General features: G+C 39.7%; 1 protein-coding gene across 11 annotated transcripts in view; it reads right to left on the reverse strand.

Annotated features, from left to right (window-relative positions):
- The window catches only part of NR3C1 (nuclear receptor subfamily 3 group C member 1), a 118,305-nt gene that overhangs the window by 4,369 nt on the left and 93,263 nt on the right, over positions 1 to 20,673 (reverse strand). For all 11 annotated transcript variants that reach the window (XM_042986294.1, XM_042986281.1, XM_042986310.1 and 8 more), the window contains 5 exons: positions 19,064 to 19,180; positions 14,433 to 14,711; positions 13,303 to 13,447; positions 9,296 to 9,426; positions 374 to 531 (listed from right to left, as the gene is read on the reverse strand). In XM_042986294.1, coding sequence (XP_042842228.1) covers positions 374 to 531; positions 9,296 to 9,426; positions 13,303 to 13,447; positions 14,433 to 14,711; positions 19,064 to 19,180 — 830 coding nt within the window. The remainder of the gene's footprint in view (positions 1 to 373; positions 532 to 9,295; positions 9,427 to 13,302; positions 13,448 to 14,432; positions 14,712 to 19,063; positions 19,181 to 20,673) is intronic.

Consider the following 20,673-nt stretch of genomic DNA (forward strand, 5'->3'; position numbering starts at 1 on the left):
GGTCTTTAAAACTGTGTCTAGAATCATACGGCCTTTAGCGCATCACCGTGACCCACACAGCACCGTGACATGTGAAGGACACATGCTGGTTTAATTGGTTAGTCATATAAAAGAGAATTTGACTTAAAAGAATAGTGCCATTCTGTACTGGCATCATGCTATTCTATGCACGTGACTAGATGAAATATTTCATAACTGGCATGAGCAGAGATGTGTGCCAAAGTGAAGCTGTCACAACGTGAACTCAAACCATCACCCAAATCCACCAACAGAAAGAACAAAAACAAAAACAAACAACTGGCGTATAATTACATACACTAATCAGATGTCCCAGAAAATGTTTTGGATATCTGGATTTCAGTTTGACACTTACATCATGCATGGAGTCCAAGAGTTTTGTCAGTTGATAAAACCGCTGCCAGTTCTGACTGGAGTTTCCTTCCCTCTTGACAATGGCTTTTCCTAGCTCTTTGATGTAGGTCATTCTAATTTCATCAAATAGCTCTTGGCTCTTCAAACCTTCCTTAGGAACTAAAAGGTAAAGATGTTGTCACATAAAGAATTTTCTTATGTTAACTCTGCCATAGGTGCCAGCAGGGCCTTTTATGATTAATAGCACGCTTCTTGACCTGACATACATTGTATATACACTCTGAATGTATTCCATGTAATTACAAGCATTTCACAGGATCATGAGAGTGCGGCCAAGAGAGGTTAGGGGATAATAGAAAATTGGAGGATTTAACCTGGAGTTATAAGCCTTACTGGGGAGCAGGTATCTGCCTTCCCTTATGCACTTAGAAAATATGTCACGGATGCTATAAAATCAGTTTTATATTACTCTTCAAAATATTACTAGTAGGAAGGACTGTGAACAGAAGGTTAATCATGCTTTCCATTAATCTTGTAGAGACAGACTTTTGTACACTGCTCAATTTCTCAAAGTGTGCAGCTAGGAACTCTGGTTCTGTGTGAATGGTTAGGGAAAAAAGGATTTGGTCAACATTGAAGCAAACCTAAAGGTTAATACAAAGTTAGGGAGATTTCTGGATTTCAGGATGTTTCAGAGCCAAAATTAAGCACTTTCTAGGGAGGGGGGGGGTGTGGTGTTTCCCAAACTTAACTTCATTGTTGCCGGTATCTTAGAAAATGCTGGAATTCAGGAAGAGCAGTGGCTTTAGGAGCAAGAAGTTTTAATTTTTACTTGCCCTGTGGATTTGAGTATAACCTGCCTGAGCTGTGTTTCCTACTCGTTCTCACTGAACTGTTTAAAATTGGTTTACAAATTTAGATATAATTGACATATTAGTTTCAGGTAGTACAACATAATGATGAAATATTTGTTTATATTGCAAAATGATCACAATAAATCTATAGTTAACATCCATCACCATATGTTACCATTGTTTTGGCTTGTGATGAAAACTTTTAAAATTTACTCTCTGCAACTTTCAGGTACATAATATAGTATGAATAACTATAACCACCATGCTGTACATGAGATCCACATGACTTACTCATTTTATACCTGGCAGTTTGTACTTTTTAACCTCCTTTACCCATTTCTCCCACTCCCCACCCTCCCATCCTCCCACCTCTGGAGACCACTAGTCTGTTCTCTGTGTACGTGAGCTTGTCTTTGTTGGGTTTCCACATTCCACAGAGAAGTGAGATTACACATTTATTTGTACTTGTCTTTCTCGGTCTGACTAATACCCTCTAGGTTGATCCATGTTGTTGCAAGTGGCAAGATTTCACTATCTTTAATGGTGGAATAATATCCCATTGAATATGTACACACCACGACTTCTTTATTCATCCATCCATAAATGGACACTTAGGTTGCTTCCACATCTTGGCTATTGTAAATAATTATGCAATGACTATGGGGCTACATATATTTTTTTATGTCGTGTTTTCATTTTCTGTGGACAAAAACCCAGAAGTGGAATTGCAGGGTAATGTACTAGTTCTATTTTTAATTTTCTGAGGAATCTCCATGCTTTTTTCCACAGTGGCTGCTCCAGTTTGCACTCCTACCAGCCGTGCACAGGGTTGCCTCTTTTGCACATCCTTGTCAACACTTGTCTTTTTTTTATTATTACAGGTTTTTTAATGTTTATTTTTGAGAGAGAGAGAGAAAGAGAAAGCACGAGCAAGGGAGGGGCAGAGAGAGGGAACCACAGAATCCGAAGCAGGTTCCAGTCTCTGAGCTGTCAGCACAGAGCTGGACGTGGGACTCGAACCCACGAACTGTGAGATCATGACGGGAGCTGAAGTTAGACGCTTTACCACCTGAGCCAACCAGGCGCCCTTTATTTCCTGTCTTTTTGACAACAGACATTCTAACAAAGATGAGGTGATCTCTCATGTGGTTTTGATGTGCATTTCCCTGTTGATTCGTGATGACAAGCACCTTTTGATGTGCCTGTTGGCCAGACAATTTGCAAGTATTTTCTGTCATTCTGTAGGTTGCTTTTTAATTTGATCGTTTCCTTCTGTGCATAGTTTTATAGTTAGACATGCTGCCATTTTTTTTACTTTTCTTGCTTTTGCTTTTTGTGCCAGATGAAGAAAATCCCCGCCAAGACTGATGTCAGGCTGCTAACTGCTTATGTTTTCTTCTAGGATTTCTATGGTTTCAGGTCTTACGTTCAAGTCTTTGATTCATTTTGGGGTTAATTCCTTTGTATGGTGTAAGATAATGGTCCAGTTTTTTGCATAGGTCTGTCCATTTTTCTCAGGGTTGTTTACTGAAGAGACTGTTCTTTCTCCATTATATGTTTTTTGGCTCCGTCATAAATTAATGCTCTCCTATCTCTCTATGTGTCTCTTTTCTTGCCCATTCCATGTTGTTTACAGGACTACAGCTTTGTAATAGAGTTTTAAGCCGGGGAGTTTGATGCCTCCAGGTTTGTTCACCATTCTCTAGATTTCTTTGGTTATTCTGGGTCTTTTATAGTTCTGTACAGAATTTAGGATTATTCTGTGAAAAATGCCATTGAAATTTTAACAGGGATTACAGTGAATCTGTAGATTGCTTTTGGTAATATGGAAATTCTAACAATATTCTTCCAATCCATGAGTATGGAGTATCTTTTATTTATGTCTTCTTTAATTTCTTTCACCAGTGTCTCACAGTTTTCAATGTACAGGTCTTTTGCCTCCTTGGATACATTTATTAATTTTTCTGTTAGCTCGTTACTGGTATCTAGAACTGCAACAGATTTTAAATAGTGATTTTGTATCTTGCAACTTTACTAAATTTGTTTATTAATTCTAACAGTCCTTTTGTGGAATCTTTAAGATTTTCTATATATAAAATCATGTCATCTGCAGTGAGTGTTTTATTTAGTCCTTTTAGATTTGGAAGCCTTTTATTTCTTATCTAATTGCTCTGGCTAGAACCTCAATAGTGTGTTGAATAAAAGTGATGGTAGTGGATATCCTTGTGTTACTCCTGATCATGAAGGACAAGTTTGTAGCTTTTTTACTACTGACTTTGACGTTAGCTGTGGATGTGTCATATATAGCCTTTATTTTGAGACATATTCCCTCTGTCGTAATTTTGTTTAAAAGTTTTTTTTTCACAAATAGACATTGAATTTTGTCAGTGCTTTTTCTGCATCTGTTGAGATTATTATATGATTTTTTTACCTTTCTTTTGTTAATGTGCTATATCACTCTCCCTGGATTTTGATTAGGGTTAGGCCAAAGAACACATGCGAAAATGTTCTGATTCTATAAAGCACTACTTGGTACTTCTAAGATGTCAGTATTACTGTGAAAACAAAGACTACTTAAACAGGAGTGGTAAGAGCCTACCATGTTAAAAATGGGCCTACGTCAATATAGTACACATAACCTAGTTATTGCTAATTTTTTAAATATTAAAATTTAATATTTTCATTGATTGCTTATCTTTAACTTTTTCCTGCATGTTACCCAAATTCTAAAAGTAATTGTGGGTGGAGCCCTATTCACTGCTTATGTTTAAAAGCATCTCATCCATCTCAAATTACCCCTAATTGTCTCTGTTGCTCCATCCTTTTGCTTTATGTGGTTGGGCCATATATTTAGAATTACTTTCCTGATAAAGAGTATCTTTACATAAAGAACTGTTTTTCTTTCTGCTTTAAAGTCTGTGCTGACAGCAATGTAGCTGCTACCAATTCCTTTTAGCTTAAGCAGTGGTCAGCAAACCATGACCAGCAGCCTGTGTTTGTAAATAAAGTTTTATTGGCACACAGCCCTGCCTTCTCTCCTTACATTGTTGATGACCCTGTTCATGCTGCAGGGAGCAGGGCTGATTAGCTATGACAGGGAGTGTAGGCAAAGCTGAAAACATTTACCATCTGACCCTGTCCTGCACAACTTTGCCATCACCGGGTTACTCTATGCATAGGCTAGATGGCCTTATATTTCAGCCACTCAGTATCTTTATTCAGATACTCTCATGTAAACAGCATAACATTGGATTATTATTTTTTTTAATCCAGCCTTGCATTTTTTTGTGTGTCTTTTCACCTTGGAGCCTTGTAGCTTTTATCCCCTCTTGATGTAACGAAATTGCTAATACATTTATTTGTACGATTTGTTACTTTCCCTTACCATGCTTTAGTTTATGCTCCCCCCCCCACCCTTTCTCATTCCATTTTTTTGTATTGCTTTTCCTTCCCATGTTTTCCTCAGCTGCTGCCACCCTGCGACTTAGGGCTTTGGTCCTTTGTGTAGTTTTTCCGTCCTTAGCCATCATTACTGAAATGTAAACACTCATCCTTATCAAACTCCCCTTCTTGTTGATATGTAATTATTGTGTCCTTTGGTTCTGTTTTTTAAACCCTCCAAATTGCTGTTATTTTATACAGTAAATGTTAGCTTAAATGTATCTACATGTTTTCCACTTACTTTGTTCTTTTTTCCTTCTTAGAGATGGGATTACTTTTACTTATCCTAAGTATATCCTTTAATTACTTCATTCAGGATCTATGATGGCAAACTTTCCTTTAAAAAATAGATTATTGGTATATTTAGACTATTAGACTATTGAAATGTAAGGTGATGTTTGGATTAATAGCTACCCTGTTTGTAACTGTTTTCTACTCAGTGCACTTGTTCTTTTTTTCTTTCGTAATCTTCCCTTTTTTTTTCTACTTTCTCCGGTTTTCACTGAGTATTTCATATGATTCTATATTCTTTCTTATCAATACTCATTTTTAAAAGCTGTTTTCAGGGGCACCTGGGTGGCTCAGTCGGTGAAGCCTCTGACTCTGGATTTCGGCTCAGGTCATGGTTCCTAAGTTTGAGCCCCGTGCCAGGCTCTGCGCTGACAGCACAGAGCCTGCTTGGGATTCTTTCTCTCCTTCTCTCTCTGCCTTTCCCTCACTCGTGCTGTCTGAAAATAATTAAAAAAAAACAACAACCAAAAAACTTCTTTTCAGTGGTTGCCCTACCCTTCCCCCTATACATAGACGACCAATCTACATCTCCTTTACATCACACTATTGTACTCGATAGGGAGGGTAGGTAACTGCCCGCAGTATTCCTAGGCCCTCCCTCCCACTGGTTTGAACCCTGCTGCCATTCATTTCACCAGTACACCTTACACCCATCCCCTGCACGGCTGCTGTAATGACTCCACAATTGTGTTAAGTTACATCGGCAAAGAAGAAAAATGAAATCTTATCTTCGTTGCTTCCTTCTCTGATGCTCTTCTTTCCTTTATGGAGATCCATGTTTCTGGACTGTGTCATTTTCAATTCCTCTGAAGAACTGCCTTAAATGTTTTATGCAAGGCAGGTGTTCTAGTGACTCATTGTTGGTTTTCATTTGAGACTCGCTCTTTCACTCTCAATTTGGAAGGATAATTTCACTGGATACATAATTCTAGATTTTTATTTTTTTAAGCACTAAATATTTCACTTGACTCCCTTCCTGCTTGCATGGCTCCTCCGTGGGTAAGCTGCTTTTTTTCCTCCTCGGGCTTCTTTCAGGATTTCTTCTTGATTTGGTTTTCTGCATTTTGAGTAAAACATGCCTAGATGTTGTGGTATTTATCTTTCTTGGAGTTTTGGAGTTTCCTGGGTCCATGTTTTGGTGTTTGTCATTAATTTTGGAAATTTCTCAGTCGTTATCACTTCATATATTTCTTCAATTCCTTTCTTTTACTTTGGATCTCCCCATTACTTGTATGTTACACATGTTGTTATGGTCCCCCACAGTTCTTGAATACTCTGTTGCATGTTTTTTTTCACTCTTCTCTTTGCATTTGAGTTTGGGGGTTTGCCACTTCCGGTTTACTGATGAGCTAAATATTCCATTTCCATTACAGTAATTCTAATCTTTATAATATCTCCATAATATAATACTTTTGTTTCTTTCCTAGAGTTTCCACTTCTCTGCTTACAATACCCAGGTGTTCTCACATGTTGCTAACTTTTTCCATTAGAGCCCTTACCATATATTAATCATGGTTACCTTCAATTCTCTGATAATGACAACATCTGTGTCATGGCTGAGCTGGATCCAAAGCTTGACTCTTCAGACTATTTTTTCTTGCCTTTTAGCTTGCATATTTTTTTTTTTTTTCTGTTGTCAGAACTGAGGTAATTATGCTTTTAGCATGAGGTTTGATGTTCATCTGGCTAGGAGCTGGGCTGTGTTTCATGCTAGCCATAGGTATTTAATGGAAACTAAACCTGTTCCCTTGCTTTTCCCCTCTTGTCTTTGGGTTTCCCTAAGAACTCCTTCTCAGATGGCTGTGTTCTGCAGTTCTAATCCAGTGGAGCCCTACTGATATGGTGGTAAGGTATTGGTGATGTGGGGTGTCTGATCCTTTTTGATTAAATCTGTTTTGTCCTGACCTTTAGAAGTGTTTCCGAACCACAACCTCCACCTTATACTCCTGTTTCCCTTGCCAGAGATACAGGAAGTGAAAGGGGGCTGCCCTGACCTATTTGCCCTTTCCCTCAGGTCAGGTAAAGTTCTTTTACAGAGGCTTTCCTCAGAGGGCAACAAACAGAGAGGATCTTTTCTCTGATCTTCACTGTGAAAACCTGGTGCAGCTTATGCAGGTAAACCCCCCAAAAGTGTGGGGAGGCAACCCCCTTAGTTTTTAATGCGCAAGCTCTTCCTAGGTCTCCAGCAATTCATCAAAATTACAAGTATTCCTAACCAGGTATTGGCTCTAGAAGTTTCTTTTCCCAGTAAGCTGATCATGGCTGTGCTTCTCTGTATCTGTCTGTCTCTACAGATTTTGACATGGTCATTTGCCTTGTGACCTCAATTCATTGATGGCTCCAAGAAAAGTTAACTGATTTTTAGTTCAGCTTCTTACTGTTGACGATGGGAATGGCAGTGTCCAAGCTGTTTACTTGTCAGAGATGAATGGAAGTCCACCTTCGTTTTTCAATATTTTTTCCTTAGCATTATGAAAAAAATCTGTCCATTCTCTTCACTCCTGCTACATGGTTATTAAGTTGCTTCTCCTTTGAGGGTTTTTTTTTTTTCATTAAAGCACTCTTTCAGCCCTCCTCCCTCAGTCATGCCTCTTGTTACTTATTTATGTACGTGATACCCACATATACATATCTATGCATTTAAAAACTTGTATTCTGGCTAATTTCTTCTCTCTCCAAATGGGTCTGATCTGCTTTTAGAGGCATCCCTTATTTAAAAAATTTCACTTAGGTTTCCAACCCCTGTCTTTAAACTTATTAAATATGCCCTCTTAGTACAGCTGACTTCTTTGGGTTCCTGCCTGCACTTAGTTTTTCCTGCTTTTAGTCTAGCGTTTTCAGTGGGAGGTTAGGGTACCTCTTCTGGTATTCTGATAGGCTAGAAGTCTGACTGTATCTTATGGTATCTATTTTATTCCTTGTAATTCTATTCCTTTTTTAAAAAAGAACCAGTGTAAGGCGCCTGGGTGGTTCAGTCGGTTTAGTGTCATTATCTCAAGGTTCATGGGATCAAACCCTGTGTCAGGCTCTGGACTGACAGCGTGGAACGTGCTTTGGATTCCTTCCCTCTGTTCGCACACTCTGTCAAAATAAACATTTTTTTTAAAATTAAAAGAAAAAAAAGGACCAGTGATATGTACTAGTTCAGTTTACTTTTTTGTATCCTCTGCAATGAAGAATCTGGTATGTATAAAACTTAAATCACCAGTGTTGACAAATAGGATTGCTTAGTGTTTGGTGCTGATCTGTACCTGGAATTATGATCAGAACTTCAACAGTTTATTGAAATAACGTCAAGCTCATTTCTTTAACACATGTGCTGCATTAGGTAACGTCAAAAAGTCTCTAGCAAATGAGTTGTGGAAAATTCCTGTCTTGACTAAAATGTCAATGGATTTAAATATTAATAATATAAAAGAACTTTCTGTAGAACAAGGTAGTATGAAAGCATTAATGACAGAGGTGTCTTGGAAAAGCTGAAACAGATACAGTCACATGCAACATCCATCACTTCGAGTTACTTGGCAGCTTTGAAACCAGTATTACGGAAAGACTTTTTGAAACCCTGCAACTTTATTTGTATATGAAAGAAGGGTTCAGTCATCAACTTAGTATTTTATAAACACTACCTTCATATGGGATTTTTATTGGTATTATACAATTTTAGCCTATTCCAACTATTCACACACCTTCTACTGGTTGTTGAAAATTCCACCATTTTACGAATCAGATACGCTGTATTTTTCACAAGCTTTCTAGGTTTACCAAGTAGTGCCTTTGCCAGTCAAAAGTAGTCTCACTCAAGTTGACATACCAATAATTCATCTAAACTTTGAAGATGGTTTCATAAACTCTTGCTGCTGTTATCCAGATAGAACACCTCTGTCCAACAGTCTGGCAACCGTGCTGCATCATGGGATCTTCTAACGGTAAGTGCAATGTACTTTTGTCTCAATTTCTTAGACACAGTAGCATTCCTTGAGTAACTAAGTTGACCAGGTTACAATAGAGCACAGAAACTAAAATCACTCTAGCTGGCTTTGTTTCTCCATGTTTCCCCCGGGGAAGGAGGTGTGTACACATTCCAGACCCACAGAGGCTCCTGCATAGCTCATGTACTTCTCTGTTTCCCAATGGTACTCAGCTGTCTTCCTAATCTTAGCATCACTGGCTGGGCCTTTATAAAATTTTACATTTATGAACAGGCTCAACTATTTGACCAGCAGGAAATAACCGTGGACTTGGTGCTATGTACACAAACAAACCTTTGTTTCCATATTTCCTATTTTTGACATACTTAGAAGTGAATTTTAGACGCAAATACGTGTTCTACCAACCTGAAGAGAGAAGCAGTAAGGTTTTCATACAGAGATACTCTTCATAAGATACCTGAAGCCTGTGTAACTCAGAGGAAACAAACAGCATATGTTTACATTGTTCATACATGCAGGGTAGAGTCATTCTATGCCTGTGAAAGACAAATATCAGTGTTTGAGTTAGGAAAGAAATAGTGCTTGTTCCCCTGCCCAAAGGTAGACTTCTTTGTTTTATTTTGTAAAACTATGAACTTAAAAAGGAAAAGCTAACTGTTGCTATTAATGCTAATTCCCTAGAGTTAAGAACCACTACAGCACCTAAAGAGACCGTGGAACAATCTATGTTTACACTGGACAAATTATTCTTCTGTTGTGCATGCCACTTACTAAGTGTTTAGAATTGATTCATGCAGAACTTTACCAGTTGCTCCTTTAATTCAATGTTTCTTTTAATCCAAAGTTTTATGGCAGCATTTGCATTCAGGCCAGTTACACAAGACAGTTTTAGGTCTTACCATTCAAAATCAAAAAGTATTTTTTTTCACAGCATCACATCCTGAACACAGTTATGTGTGATTCTGTTTATAGTTTTGCAGAGGATCAGAAGTACACTAGAACTCAACTCTGGGATTTTTGAAGTTTCTTAACTTTTTTTGTTTTTTTTTTTTTAAAACTTATTTATTTTGAGAGAGACAATCTCAAGCAGGCTCTGCAGTATAGCTCCAACCCACAACCCTGAGATCATGACCTGAGCCGAAATCAAGAGTCAGACACCTGACTGACTGAGCCACCCAGGCGTCCCTGAAGTTTCTTAACTACTTTAATGACACTAAGAGCCTGAAACTGTGCTTGGTTCATGGTTTTTACAATACCTCAAGATTTTTGTTTGTCTCTGACAGAGAGTGATCTTGGATTTAGATTAAAAAAAGGTCACTATTTTTTTCTACTGAAGATACAGTTTGTTTCTTTATAGGATAAAATAACTCTGACAGGAACGGTATGCTGTGACAGTGATGACACAGGAGCTCACAGGACTCTTCAAATTTAAAATCTTCTCTTCCCAAAGAGGTACCTTCCCAATCTCCCAACAGGAATTAAGCATAAAATCCTTCCGGTAGGCTGTTAAAAACAACAGTGAGACTACCTGATAGCTACACAGGCAGATTTGGGGTGACAGTGTACCTTCAAATTGTGCCTGTCAGACGATGCACCAGGATGGAAACCAGTGGGCAGAGGGAACAGAGCAGCACAGACCCCAGAATGGGGAATAATAAGAACGCCCTCTACAAAACCACTCTTCCCGTCTGCTGTCTGTCCTCCAGCATGGCGGAACCCTGAGAAAAAGTCTGCAATTCCCACCTCGTGTAACAAATGCATGCAGCACTCTCAGGTTATGCTGTGACTGCTTACCTGTAACTTTGAGTGCCCCCCAAATAAAAACCCTGAATTAATTTCCTAAAATAGAAGGATAAGTTGGTGTTTCATATAAGTCTCAGTTCACAGTTTTAAGCCCAATACTATGAGTTCAAATTACTTTTTTTGGGAAGGGACGGTAAATAGCAAATGTTGCCAACATGATGTTTTTAAATAACTGTGGTTGGATTCCGAAATGTGCAACCAGTACTCAGGGAGTTTTGGTGTCTGAGTTAACTCACACGATTTCATGTATTCATTTGCTAATTAAATTTCTGATCAAACAACCAAAACCCTGTTCAACTGGGATATAGGAGTTTGAACAGCCCTCTTGCTGGTAATTGAAGGTGACGTCCTTCTCTGACACAGATTCCTAGGAGTGTGGGTCTGTCCAGGTCTGATAGAGCCAGGGGAGGGGACATCTGGCCCCTTCTGGGAATACAAAGAGGCGGGTCACTGCATGTACATTCCCCATACCTCCTGTCCTGTTGCTTCTCAGTGTGAAGCCTTGTCCTTCCCCTTTAGGTTTAACTCACCTCTAATTACACTTCCTCCCAGAAGCCATTAGTCACTTTATCTGAAATAGACCCCTCCAGTATAAACTATCCCAATCTGAAATTATTTTATTTGGTAGTTACCTGTATGGAGGATATAAGCAATACAGGTCGGGAAAGCTTGTCTGTCTTGTTCTCAGCTACTCTGTCCCAGGCTTATTAGGAATGAGGAGTCAGTGGTGTTCCCTCTCATCCATCCTCCACCATGTTATCCTGTTTGAAAGCCTCCACTGGCCACGGCTTCTCCTAGAATAACATCTAAACTCTGTTTCATGGCCTACAAGCCTCTGTTCTAGACTCATGGTATTTCCAGCCTTTGCCCTCACTTCTTCTGTCTGCAGGGCCCCACCTTTCACACAGCTTGTGCTTCTGTACTGTGTCATGCCCACTCCCTGGACCGGTCTTCTATGGTCCCTAAATCTAAAGTAGCAGGTGCCTGTCACTGCTCCCTTTGCCCAGGCACACTTTTATACCATGGTTCTCTAAAGTAATTTTGGTTATCTATTTCATTTTCCCCATTGGAATGTTAGCAGGTGCCACATCTGTTGTGCTCTCTATTACAGCTCAAGCTCCTAAAAGAGAGTCTGGCACTTGGTAAGGACTCCTATCACTGAGAGAATACTGTGCTGGAAAATAAGTATCACTAATAGAGAAAGAACACCAACTTTAACTCAGGATTCATTTCAGCCAGGATTTCTAGACTCTAGGTTTTCAATCACCTAGCTAGCCTGACGGCAGAAACGTGAAATCTCTGCTTTAGAGATTTCTGTCACAACGCCCAAGAATATCTTCAAAACTACCTGGAGCTGGTGTCATCCTGTCTCCTCTAAAACACTTAAAATAAAATAATGTGAGCTTACCACATTGTAAGGCAGGCTCTCCCACTGAGTACTGCTCACATAGATGTTTTTCTTGAGCTCCTACCCATTATTTCTGTGCCTGGCACACCCATAAGGCAAAACAGTATGTCTGTAGGCTGCCCTCCTCCATACCCTCCCTGTTCACTGACCAATGTCAATTTCCATTCTCCTTGCCCTCCTGGACATATTTAAAGTTGTCACTCCTAATTTTAATATGGCATCCAGTTCTTAACACAAACTGCTCACGATGGGTTGACTCATAGAGGGTGCAATGGGATTATTCTAATAACAGGGTTTAAGATTTACATTGATTCGTCTGACCCCTGGTCAAAAGCACCCAGAGCTCACAATTAAAGAAATCTTCATTTCTTACTCTGCTCTGACCATAGGTATGTGTGGGAGAACTCCCTGTTTTCATTCTCATAAAAGAGAGAAGCTGTAGGCAAAAAATTATACTACAAGGTGGACAGTGATAAGAGCTAGGGATATACAGCACAGAGGTCTTATAAGGTGCTAAGAACATCATGAGTTAAGGGTATGCTTGAGGAATAGGTCATCTGAGTGGGGATGCCATGTCTATGAAAGAGAACAGTGAGAGAAAAGAAGCCAGGTTCTGGAAAGCCAGTAACCATGCTGAACATGCATGGCGTGGGCAGGGAGGACATCTGGGTGTTGCGGAAGTATGTGATGTGATCAAACTGTACTGTAGGAAGAAAAAAGTCAGAACATGATGGAGGGCACATCAGAGGCAGAAAACTAGTCAGGAAAAACTGCAATGAGGTCCACAGAACAGACACCCGAAATATTTCACAGATAGAAGCATAGGCCTAGAAAAGCATAGGTGGCTGATTTATCAAATCCTACAAGTCATAAACATGGAGTAGGCCTTGCCCTGGGAAGGGTCTGTACCTCCCACCTCCTCGGCCAAGATGTCCTCATCTATAGTCGTCCCTATTGAATGTGAGATCAACTGACCCCAGAGATGCTCACTGTATTAAAAAGTACCCTTACATGTGTCCTGCCCCATGTACATCTGGTCTGCCAAAATGTACTGATAAACCACTCTCTTTCAAGTTTGCCCTGTTCTAAGAAACCTGATAGAATGGATTCAGTTCTCAATGATCATGATAGCAATCCATCAGGAAAACATCAGCGGGATAAAACAAAAAACAAAAAACAGACAGACTCCCAAATAACTTACTCATTAATAACCAGATCAGGAGCAAAACACAGCATGTTCGCACTTGATTGTCTATATGATCTCCACCCCAGGGCAAATGCCATGAGGAACATCCATGAATATTGCAGTAGGGTCATTTGGTCATCCAGGTGTAAGTTCCTGAATCCTGAATTAAGAGAAGTAAAGGTTATGAGGAAACACTCGGTGCTGAAGATCATCTCTTTGGGAACTGCCACAGACCAGAACCCCTAAGAGACAGAGGAAATGAAGTAACACCAAGGGGGCACAGTTCTCCTTTGTCATCCCCAAAGCCTTTGGTGCTTTTTAACAGCATCCGGTACAATGTAACTTACTGTCACTTTTTCCCTATTTAAACAATATGAACTAAATAGTAAAACCCAGAGTCCTGACTTGGTACATTACACAGTCAATGAATTTAATTTTAAAAATTCCCCCTGACAGTAACACCTCTTTCCCTCTTGACAGAGTAGAGATGACAGAGGTCAGGTGACTTCATTCTTGTCCTGTCTCTTTTCTGCGTGAACATAAGCTTATTGATTCTCCTTTAGCTGTAAAGTCTGGGCTGACACTAATGTTGACCTCTTATGTCCCATCTACATCAAGTTCCCATAGGGGGACTTTTATCTCATATGATCCTAAAAATGAGACTAATGAAGATTTACATTCAACATATATCATGTTACATAGTTAAGAGTTAAAAATCATTCTACTTTACCTTGAGAAAGGGTCACGACACCGTGTTTTTACAGATTTTACAAATAACCTGATTTTTTAAAGTGACACACTGAAGGAAAACCAACTGAGTTCTTACAAGTACGCATTTTCCCCCCCACTAGACTTGGGTGTAAAAGGAATTTCTGAGTAAATCCTGTGCCCCTAGTTCTGATATTACACCATCCTGCTTGAAAATGCTCTGAGCAACAGTGTGAAGAAGCTGGGAGGAGCATACAGGTTTTATTATAAACTCTCCACTCCCAGCTTTTCCAGCCTCTCCCCTTGTTAGGCCCCAGAACTGAGGAAGAGAAAGCAGGACACACAGTGGGAGCTGGCTGACAAACAGCCAGAGCGCTGCGTCTGTTTAAGACGATGCAAAGCTTTATACCTTAGCTGTGTCCTCCCCTGCATCTTACCTGGTATCGCCTTGGCCCATTTCACTGCTGCAATCACTTGCCTCCCGCCTAACATGTTGAGTGTGGTCATGATCCGCCAAGTCGAATCTGGCATTGAGCTATCATACCCTGCGTATAACACCTCGGGTTCGATGACCTCCAGCAGGGACACCAGGGTAGGGGTGAGCTGTGGTAATGTTGCAGGAACTACCGTTTTGTTAGCAGGGTTTTCAGAAGTTTCTTGGGACACTCCTGGGGTGGCCTGCTGAATTCCTTTTATCTTTTTCTTTGTTTTTCGAGCTGTCGGTGTTTAAAAAATATATACACAGAGTGAGTTTTACTGGGAAGGTCTGGGTGACAGAGTTTATTCAAGAAGTATTTTAATTTCTGAAACTATTCAGCAATTATAAAGTGAAATAGAAGAGGAAAAAGCAGAGTCAAGAGGAACCCATTTGTATATGAAGCCACGTCATACCGGATACAAAATTAAGTGTCTTTTGGGGTGCCTGGGTGGCTCAGTCAGTTGAGCATCTGACTTCAGCTCAGGTCATGATCTCGCAGTTTGTGAGTTTGAGCCCCACGTCTGGCTCTGTGCTGACAGCTCAGAGCCTGAAACGGATTCTGTGCCTCCCTCTCTCTCTGCCCCTCCCCCACTCACACTCTGTGTCTCCCCCTCTCTCTCAAAAATAAACATTAAAAAAATTAAAAATTGGGGCGTGTGGGTGGTTCAGTTGGTTGAGTGTCCGACTTTGGTTCAGGTCATGATCTCCCAGCTTGTGAGTTCGAGCCCTGCACCGGGCTCTGTGCTGACAGCTCAGAGCCTGGAGCTTGCTTTGGATTCTGTGTCTCCCTCTCTCTGCACCTAACCCACTCGCATTCTGTCTCTCTCTCAAAAATAAATAAACATCATAATTAAGTGTCTTTCAATGTTATGTGAAAACAATCTAAACAAATCACTTATACAGATTCTTACATGAATTAATTTCTCACTCTCACTCCTAAGTGGAAATTCTCATCAGTTTAATAAGGCAATACTTTTACTAGCAGTTGAAAGAAAGATCCTAAATTCCTAACAGCAGACTAGAAGCTGTGGCTAAGGGTTCATCTACATGATGGCATATATAATGAAGCGAGGCATACTAAAACCTAGCATAAATTCCCCTTCTTCGCAAGATAGTATTAAGATGACACTGCAGATCATATGCTAGAAGCACTATTAATTTCAATAGCAGAAAAGTCCAGTTTTTACATTTATATGATGGATACTGCTTAGGTCTAAAAACATCTGGGAGATGAAGACAAGAACTTTATATTTCTTTACATACATTATCGGGGGGGATTTACCTTTTGTAGGAGATTTATATTGATGACCTGATAAACCTAAAGCATCTACTTTCATATCATATACAAAGTATATACAAAGTAAAGCTATCTTTCCATTTTTGACTTAGTCTGGAATAGTGTAATCAAATTACAACATGGATTCCATAGATTATTTAGTAAACATATACACACTCTTAAACTTACATGTTGTATGAAATTACGTGTTTTAGTAACAAATAAGAATTTCTTTTTTGGTGCACCTGCTGCTGAAGGGAACACAGTACTGTTCAAAAGGAAGGTCTCAGAGATCCAAGGAAGGGCAATGAATATAATTCATATGAAAGAAGAAATGTACCTGCCTCACTTATCAGGGATACAAAACATTTTTGCTCAGAGAAAAGTAAATACTAATCACCTTTTGAAATAATTAGTAGATTCTTTGCCCTTAAAATGATAGAATGGTCTCATTGTGCATGGTGTTGAATATGCTAGTGAGAAATTAGAAATTTTTATGTCACATCTCAAAACAGAGAAGGGATTGGGACAGGTCCATTCTCATTTTACCACGCTCTGTTGAAACACACTATGGTGTAGTAGTAAACAGCATAAATCTGAAACAATCATGGCTGAGTTTAAACCCTGGCTCTGCCATCTCACAGTTACTCCGTGGGCCTTAGCTTTCCTCTTCTACAAAATGAGGGTAATATTGGTACCTTGCTCTGAGGGTGGTTGAGAATTAAATCAGTTAAGACACGTACAATGCTTAGAACAGGTGGTGGCACACACCAAGTGCTACGGAAGGACTATCATTACCTCAACTGGTGGCAGAATATGGCTTTAGAGTATTTTCAATGTAGACAGTAAAAGTACACAGAGGAGCAGTACAGTTTAAAAAAGCGAGTGCTACAATACATAAGGAAACACGTGAAACAACCAAAGGTTTAGGAAACCCACATTTCAAAATCCTGGCAAGTACTCCATTGAGAAGATAATGACAGAGAACATCCTTTCCCAAATCAACACACTGAAACAATAAGCTGAAGACCTCAATCAACCATGGCTCAGAACCTACACTCCAGAGAACAGGAGAAAGGACAGTGACAAACTGGTGGATTTTTAAAAATCTTCTGTGCTCAGTTGATAATTTCTTACTGTTTAGCTATTGCCTGAAATGAGAGAACTAAGGCTTTTGAATAAAGCTCAAAATACTGACTAGAGCAAGAATGCGTGCTGATATGTTTTCATAGAACTTTAGCAAGAAGTGGTTAATTGAATTAGTTAAGCAATCACTATTTTCAAGCACTTTGCTAAGATTTCTACTCTATATAAAGTTTGACTCCTTGGAATATATAGATTATCAGTCAATTTCTGATCTCTACAGAAGTGTTCAGAAGTCTGTGACAGTTGAAAACTTAGCTTAAGTTTTAAGTTTGGGAACATGTGGGTGGCTCAGCTGGTGAAGCATCCAAACTCTTGATTTTTGCTCACATCATGAATTAAGCCCCACGCTAAGTGTAGAGCCTGCTTACGATTTTCTCACATGCGCTCTCTCAAAAAAAAAAAAAAAAAAAAAAAAAAAAGTATGAAATCTGATAATGTCACAAACCTCCTTGCCTGTTAAGTTCCACCTGACTCTTCATACCAAAAATAAAACTAGGGGCGCCTGGGTGGCTCAGTTGAGCGTCTGACTCTTGGTTTTGGCTCAGGTCATGATCTCAGGGTTAGTGGGATCGAGCCTCATGTGGGGCTCTGCACAGGCTCTGTGGAGCCTGCTTGGGATTCCCTGTCCCTCTCTGTCTACCCCTTTCCCTGGTCACACTATCTTTCAAAATGGATAAACTTAAAAAAAAAAAAAAAGACAACTATAATTTGGAATGATTATGATATACTTTAAAATGAAGTTAAGAAAACATTAAGGATTACCCTTAAAAAACTTATCTGTACTCAAATGCCAGGCACTTTAAGCACTGAAGAAGGCTGCTTTATAGCAAATCTTGAGAATTACTTGGTATAGGAGCAAGAGTACCAAAATACACCACTTCTGGTATTAAGTTACATTTACGAATTTCATCTTTTTTGCTATTGAAGTACTATGAAAAAGTGAAGATGATGCTGTGTATGTGAGTTGAGGAATTAAGACTCTTCATAGCCATACCCATTAATCTACTTCATATTTAAAAACAGGTGCACACATGGCTTGTGCAGATCGTGCCAACGGTCAGTCCCTCTTTTACCAAAAGAGTCACACACTTACTGTTCTCCCTCCAACATCACAGTGTGTTATTTGGATTACTTCTACAGTCATTCAATTGGTCTCTCTGAGATCAGTCTTTCTAAAAGGTGAATCTGATTGTGTCCCACTTTGGTTTTTACATAACTCCTTCTAACTCAGCTTTTCTAGATTGAATCTTGCTTCTTCCAAGGAACCGTTCTCAGCTTTCCAGGACAGGAGGAGGTGACCCTCCTCTTGCTCCTGCTCCAGTTCCTTCTGTAGTGTGCCACACCATTTTGTGATGGGCTCTGCAACCTAAGTCGACAGTGACTCCTTAAAACAGGCACCACTTTATTTGACTGATGTGCACCGCCTGCCTCCTTGGCAGGTTTGAGCAGGAAAGTGCTACTGTCACAGCAAATACGAAGCACATGTGTGATTCCGGCACCACCACTACCTTCATGGAGTTTGCCGTGTCAACTAAAGGAGAATTCCAAATGTTTTTCAAAGGGAAGTTTTCAAATGGGGAGACCAATGTTAATCATACAACTTTATATAAACAGGGCTATGAAACTCAAACTTAGAACTAGCTTCAGGTTTCTTCTTTACCTGAAAAGCAAAACAAACAAAACCCATCCAATACCTCCTTGAGGAGTTTCCCCCAGCCCAGGAAGATTTATCATCTACCTGCATCTGTCTAGCTATAGAGCCGAGTAAAAGGTAAATGATACAAAACGCACATGTAAGTACATCTGACAGAGAAACATTTTCAACTCTAGGGAACAGTTTTGAGGCCGAAGGAAGGGAGGAGAGAAAGCTGTAAGTAATGTTGCTTCACGTGTTTAAGTTCCATTTTTTTACCTAATTTACTTGCTCAGTGGACAGTCTGGCTATAATGAATTCCGTGTGTGTAGTACGAGCTGGTGAAAAAACTCAAGTGGAATATGAAATATTCACAAAAATCCTACTCAATAAAGCAGTAATATAAAATGATGTTAGCCAAGCACATATATATTGCAACGACTAAATTATTACTTTTGCTCACTTATATCGTGAAAAGGAAAATGACGAATTTTTATATGATGCAGAGACATTTCCTTTCAGGTGTTTACATTACCTTCCAGGTTCATTCCAGCCTGGAGACATTTTCGATAGCGGCATGCTGGACAGTTTTTTCTTCGAATCTTATCAATGATACAATCATTTCTTCCAGCACAAAGATAATTGTGCTGTCCTAGACAGAAAACAAAGGCACTGTTAAAATTTCCCAGGTTATAAGGGATCTTTTTATGACGAGACTCATTGCCCTTTTGTTTTGGGCTGACCACGGGCAGGGACCACAGGCAGTGATGAAGAAAGATGTACTTGCTTCCACTCCCATTACAGAGTTGTGAGGTCACCTTAAAAATGTCTCTTTCTTATTCCGCTCAACAAATAAACATAGTTCATGAAAAATACTGCAGTACCCATACAGAAAAGTGCACAGATTGTTAACTGTAGCATCTCCTATGTTTTCACAAACTGAACACTGCCATGTAATCGGCTCTCTGGTCAAGAAGAACAGTACTCCACCAGTAGTCTTCTAGGCCCTTTCCAGTCACTACCCTCCTCCAAGGTAACCCTGTTCTGCATTACAGGAGAAACTGTTTAAAGTACAGTTTGACAGAGAGGATGTCTGAAGTCACTATTTCATTATGACTTCTGACTTAATGCTAAGGAAGGTTAAACAAAGAGGAAACTGCTTTCAAAATACTCAAAGAACCCCACACGGAAAATGACTTTCCCTCAACATTATGCCACCATATGCAAATGGAGCGTGCTCCCCCCTTCAAGTCTAAGTGACAGGGAACAAACTTAATCTTGAATGTTAAGATTGGCAACAACTAGTGAGGGAAATCACACACCTGGCAGACTACCGTATATAGATCTTACAGATATTTGTTCATATGTCACATGCACTGTAGAATGTAAGTGTTTAAATCCACCACCGACTCCAAATATTAGACTGTCACTGTCTATACAATCTTCTGGCACCTAGTATTTAATAATGTGTGGTAAGAGGTACAAAGTGCAGTTTTCACCTAGCAAAAAAAATTAAAATGGAAAGACTGATACCCTTACCCACCCCAAAAAGTGCTTTCTTGTAGTTTTCTTTTAATCTGGCTATTGAGTGTCAAAGAAAATATCTCAGGATCTGCTGGCCTGGCAAAAACTGAAAAGATCCTCCTGCACAACACCACTGTGGCTATGCACAGGACCACAACGGGGCATTTCTCTTCTCAAAAAGAAATCGCATTCAGAGACAAGAGAAAAATCATCATCAGCTCACTAGGTTGAATATATCTTGTTCTGATTTCTGGGAAAAGATCCCTTCTGCACAGGACTGCCTACTACTTGGATGGAAACAAACCGTATTCCCTTCTTCATAAGAAGATAAATCACAGTGCTATGAGGCGTGCATTTTGAGTAGATGGTTAACTATATCAGGTTCAGTTCTTTGTGAGGAGTAGGCCACCGGGCTGACCGATGGCCTACAGTTGAGCTTTGTTCCAGAGCTGCTCCTTTCTCCAATGCCCAATGTCTTATACCAGCTGTTACCGCCCCCGGAATCCCAGCTCTACCACTTAAACTCTCAGCCTCAGTTTCCTTGATCAAATAGGACCAGAACAGCATTTAAGAGCTCACAGAGCCCTTAATACAATGGTATGATGTACATAAAACATAATG

This window comes from Panthera tigris, chromosome A1, assembly GCF_018350195.1.
Source record: "Panthera tigris isolate Pti1 chromosome A1, P.tigris_Pti1_mat1.1, whole genome shotgun sequence".
NCBI lineage: Eukaryota > Metazoa > Chordata > Mammalia > Carnivora > Felidae > Panthera > Panthera tigris.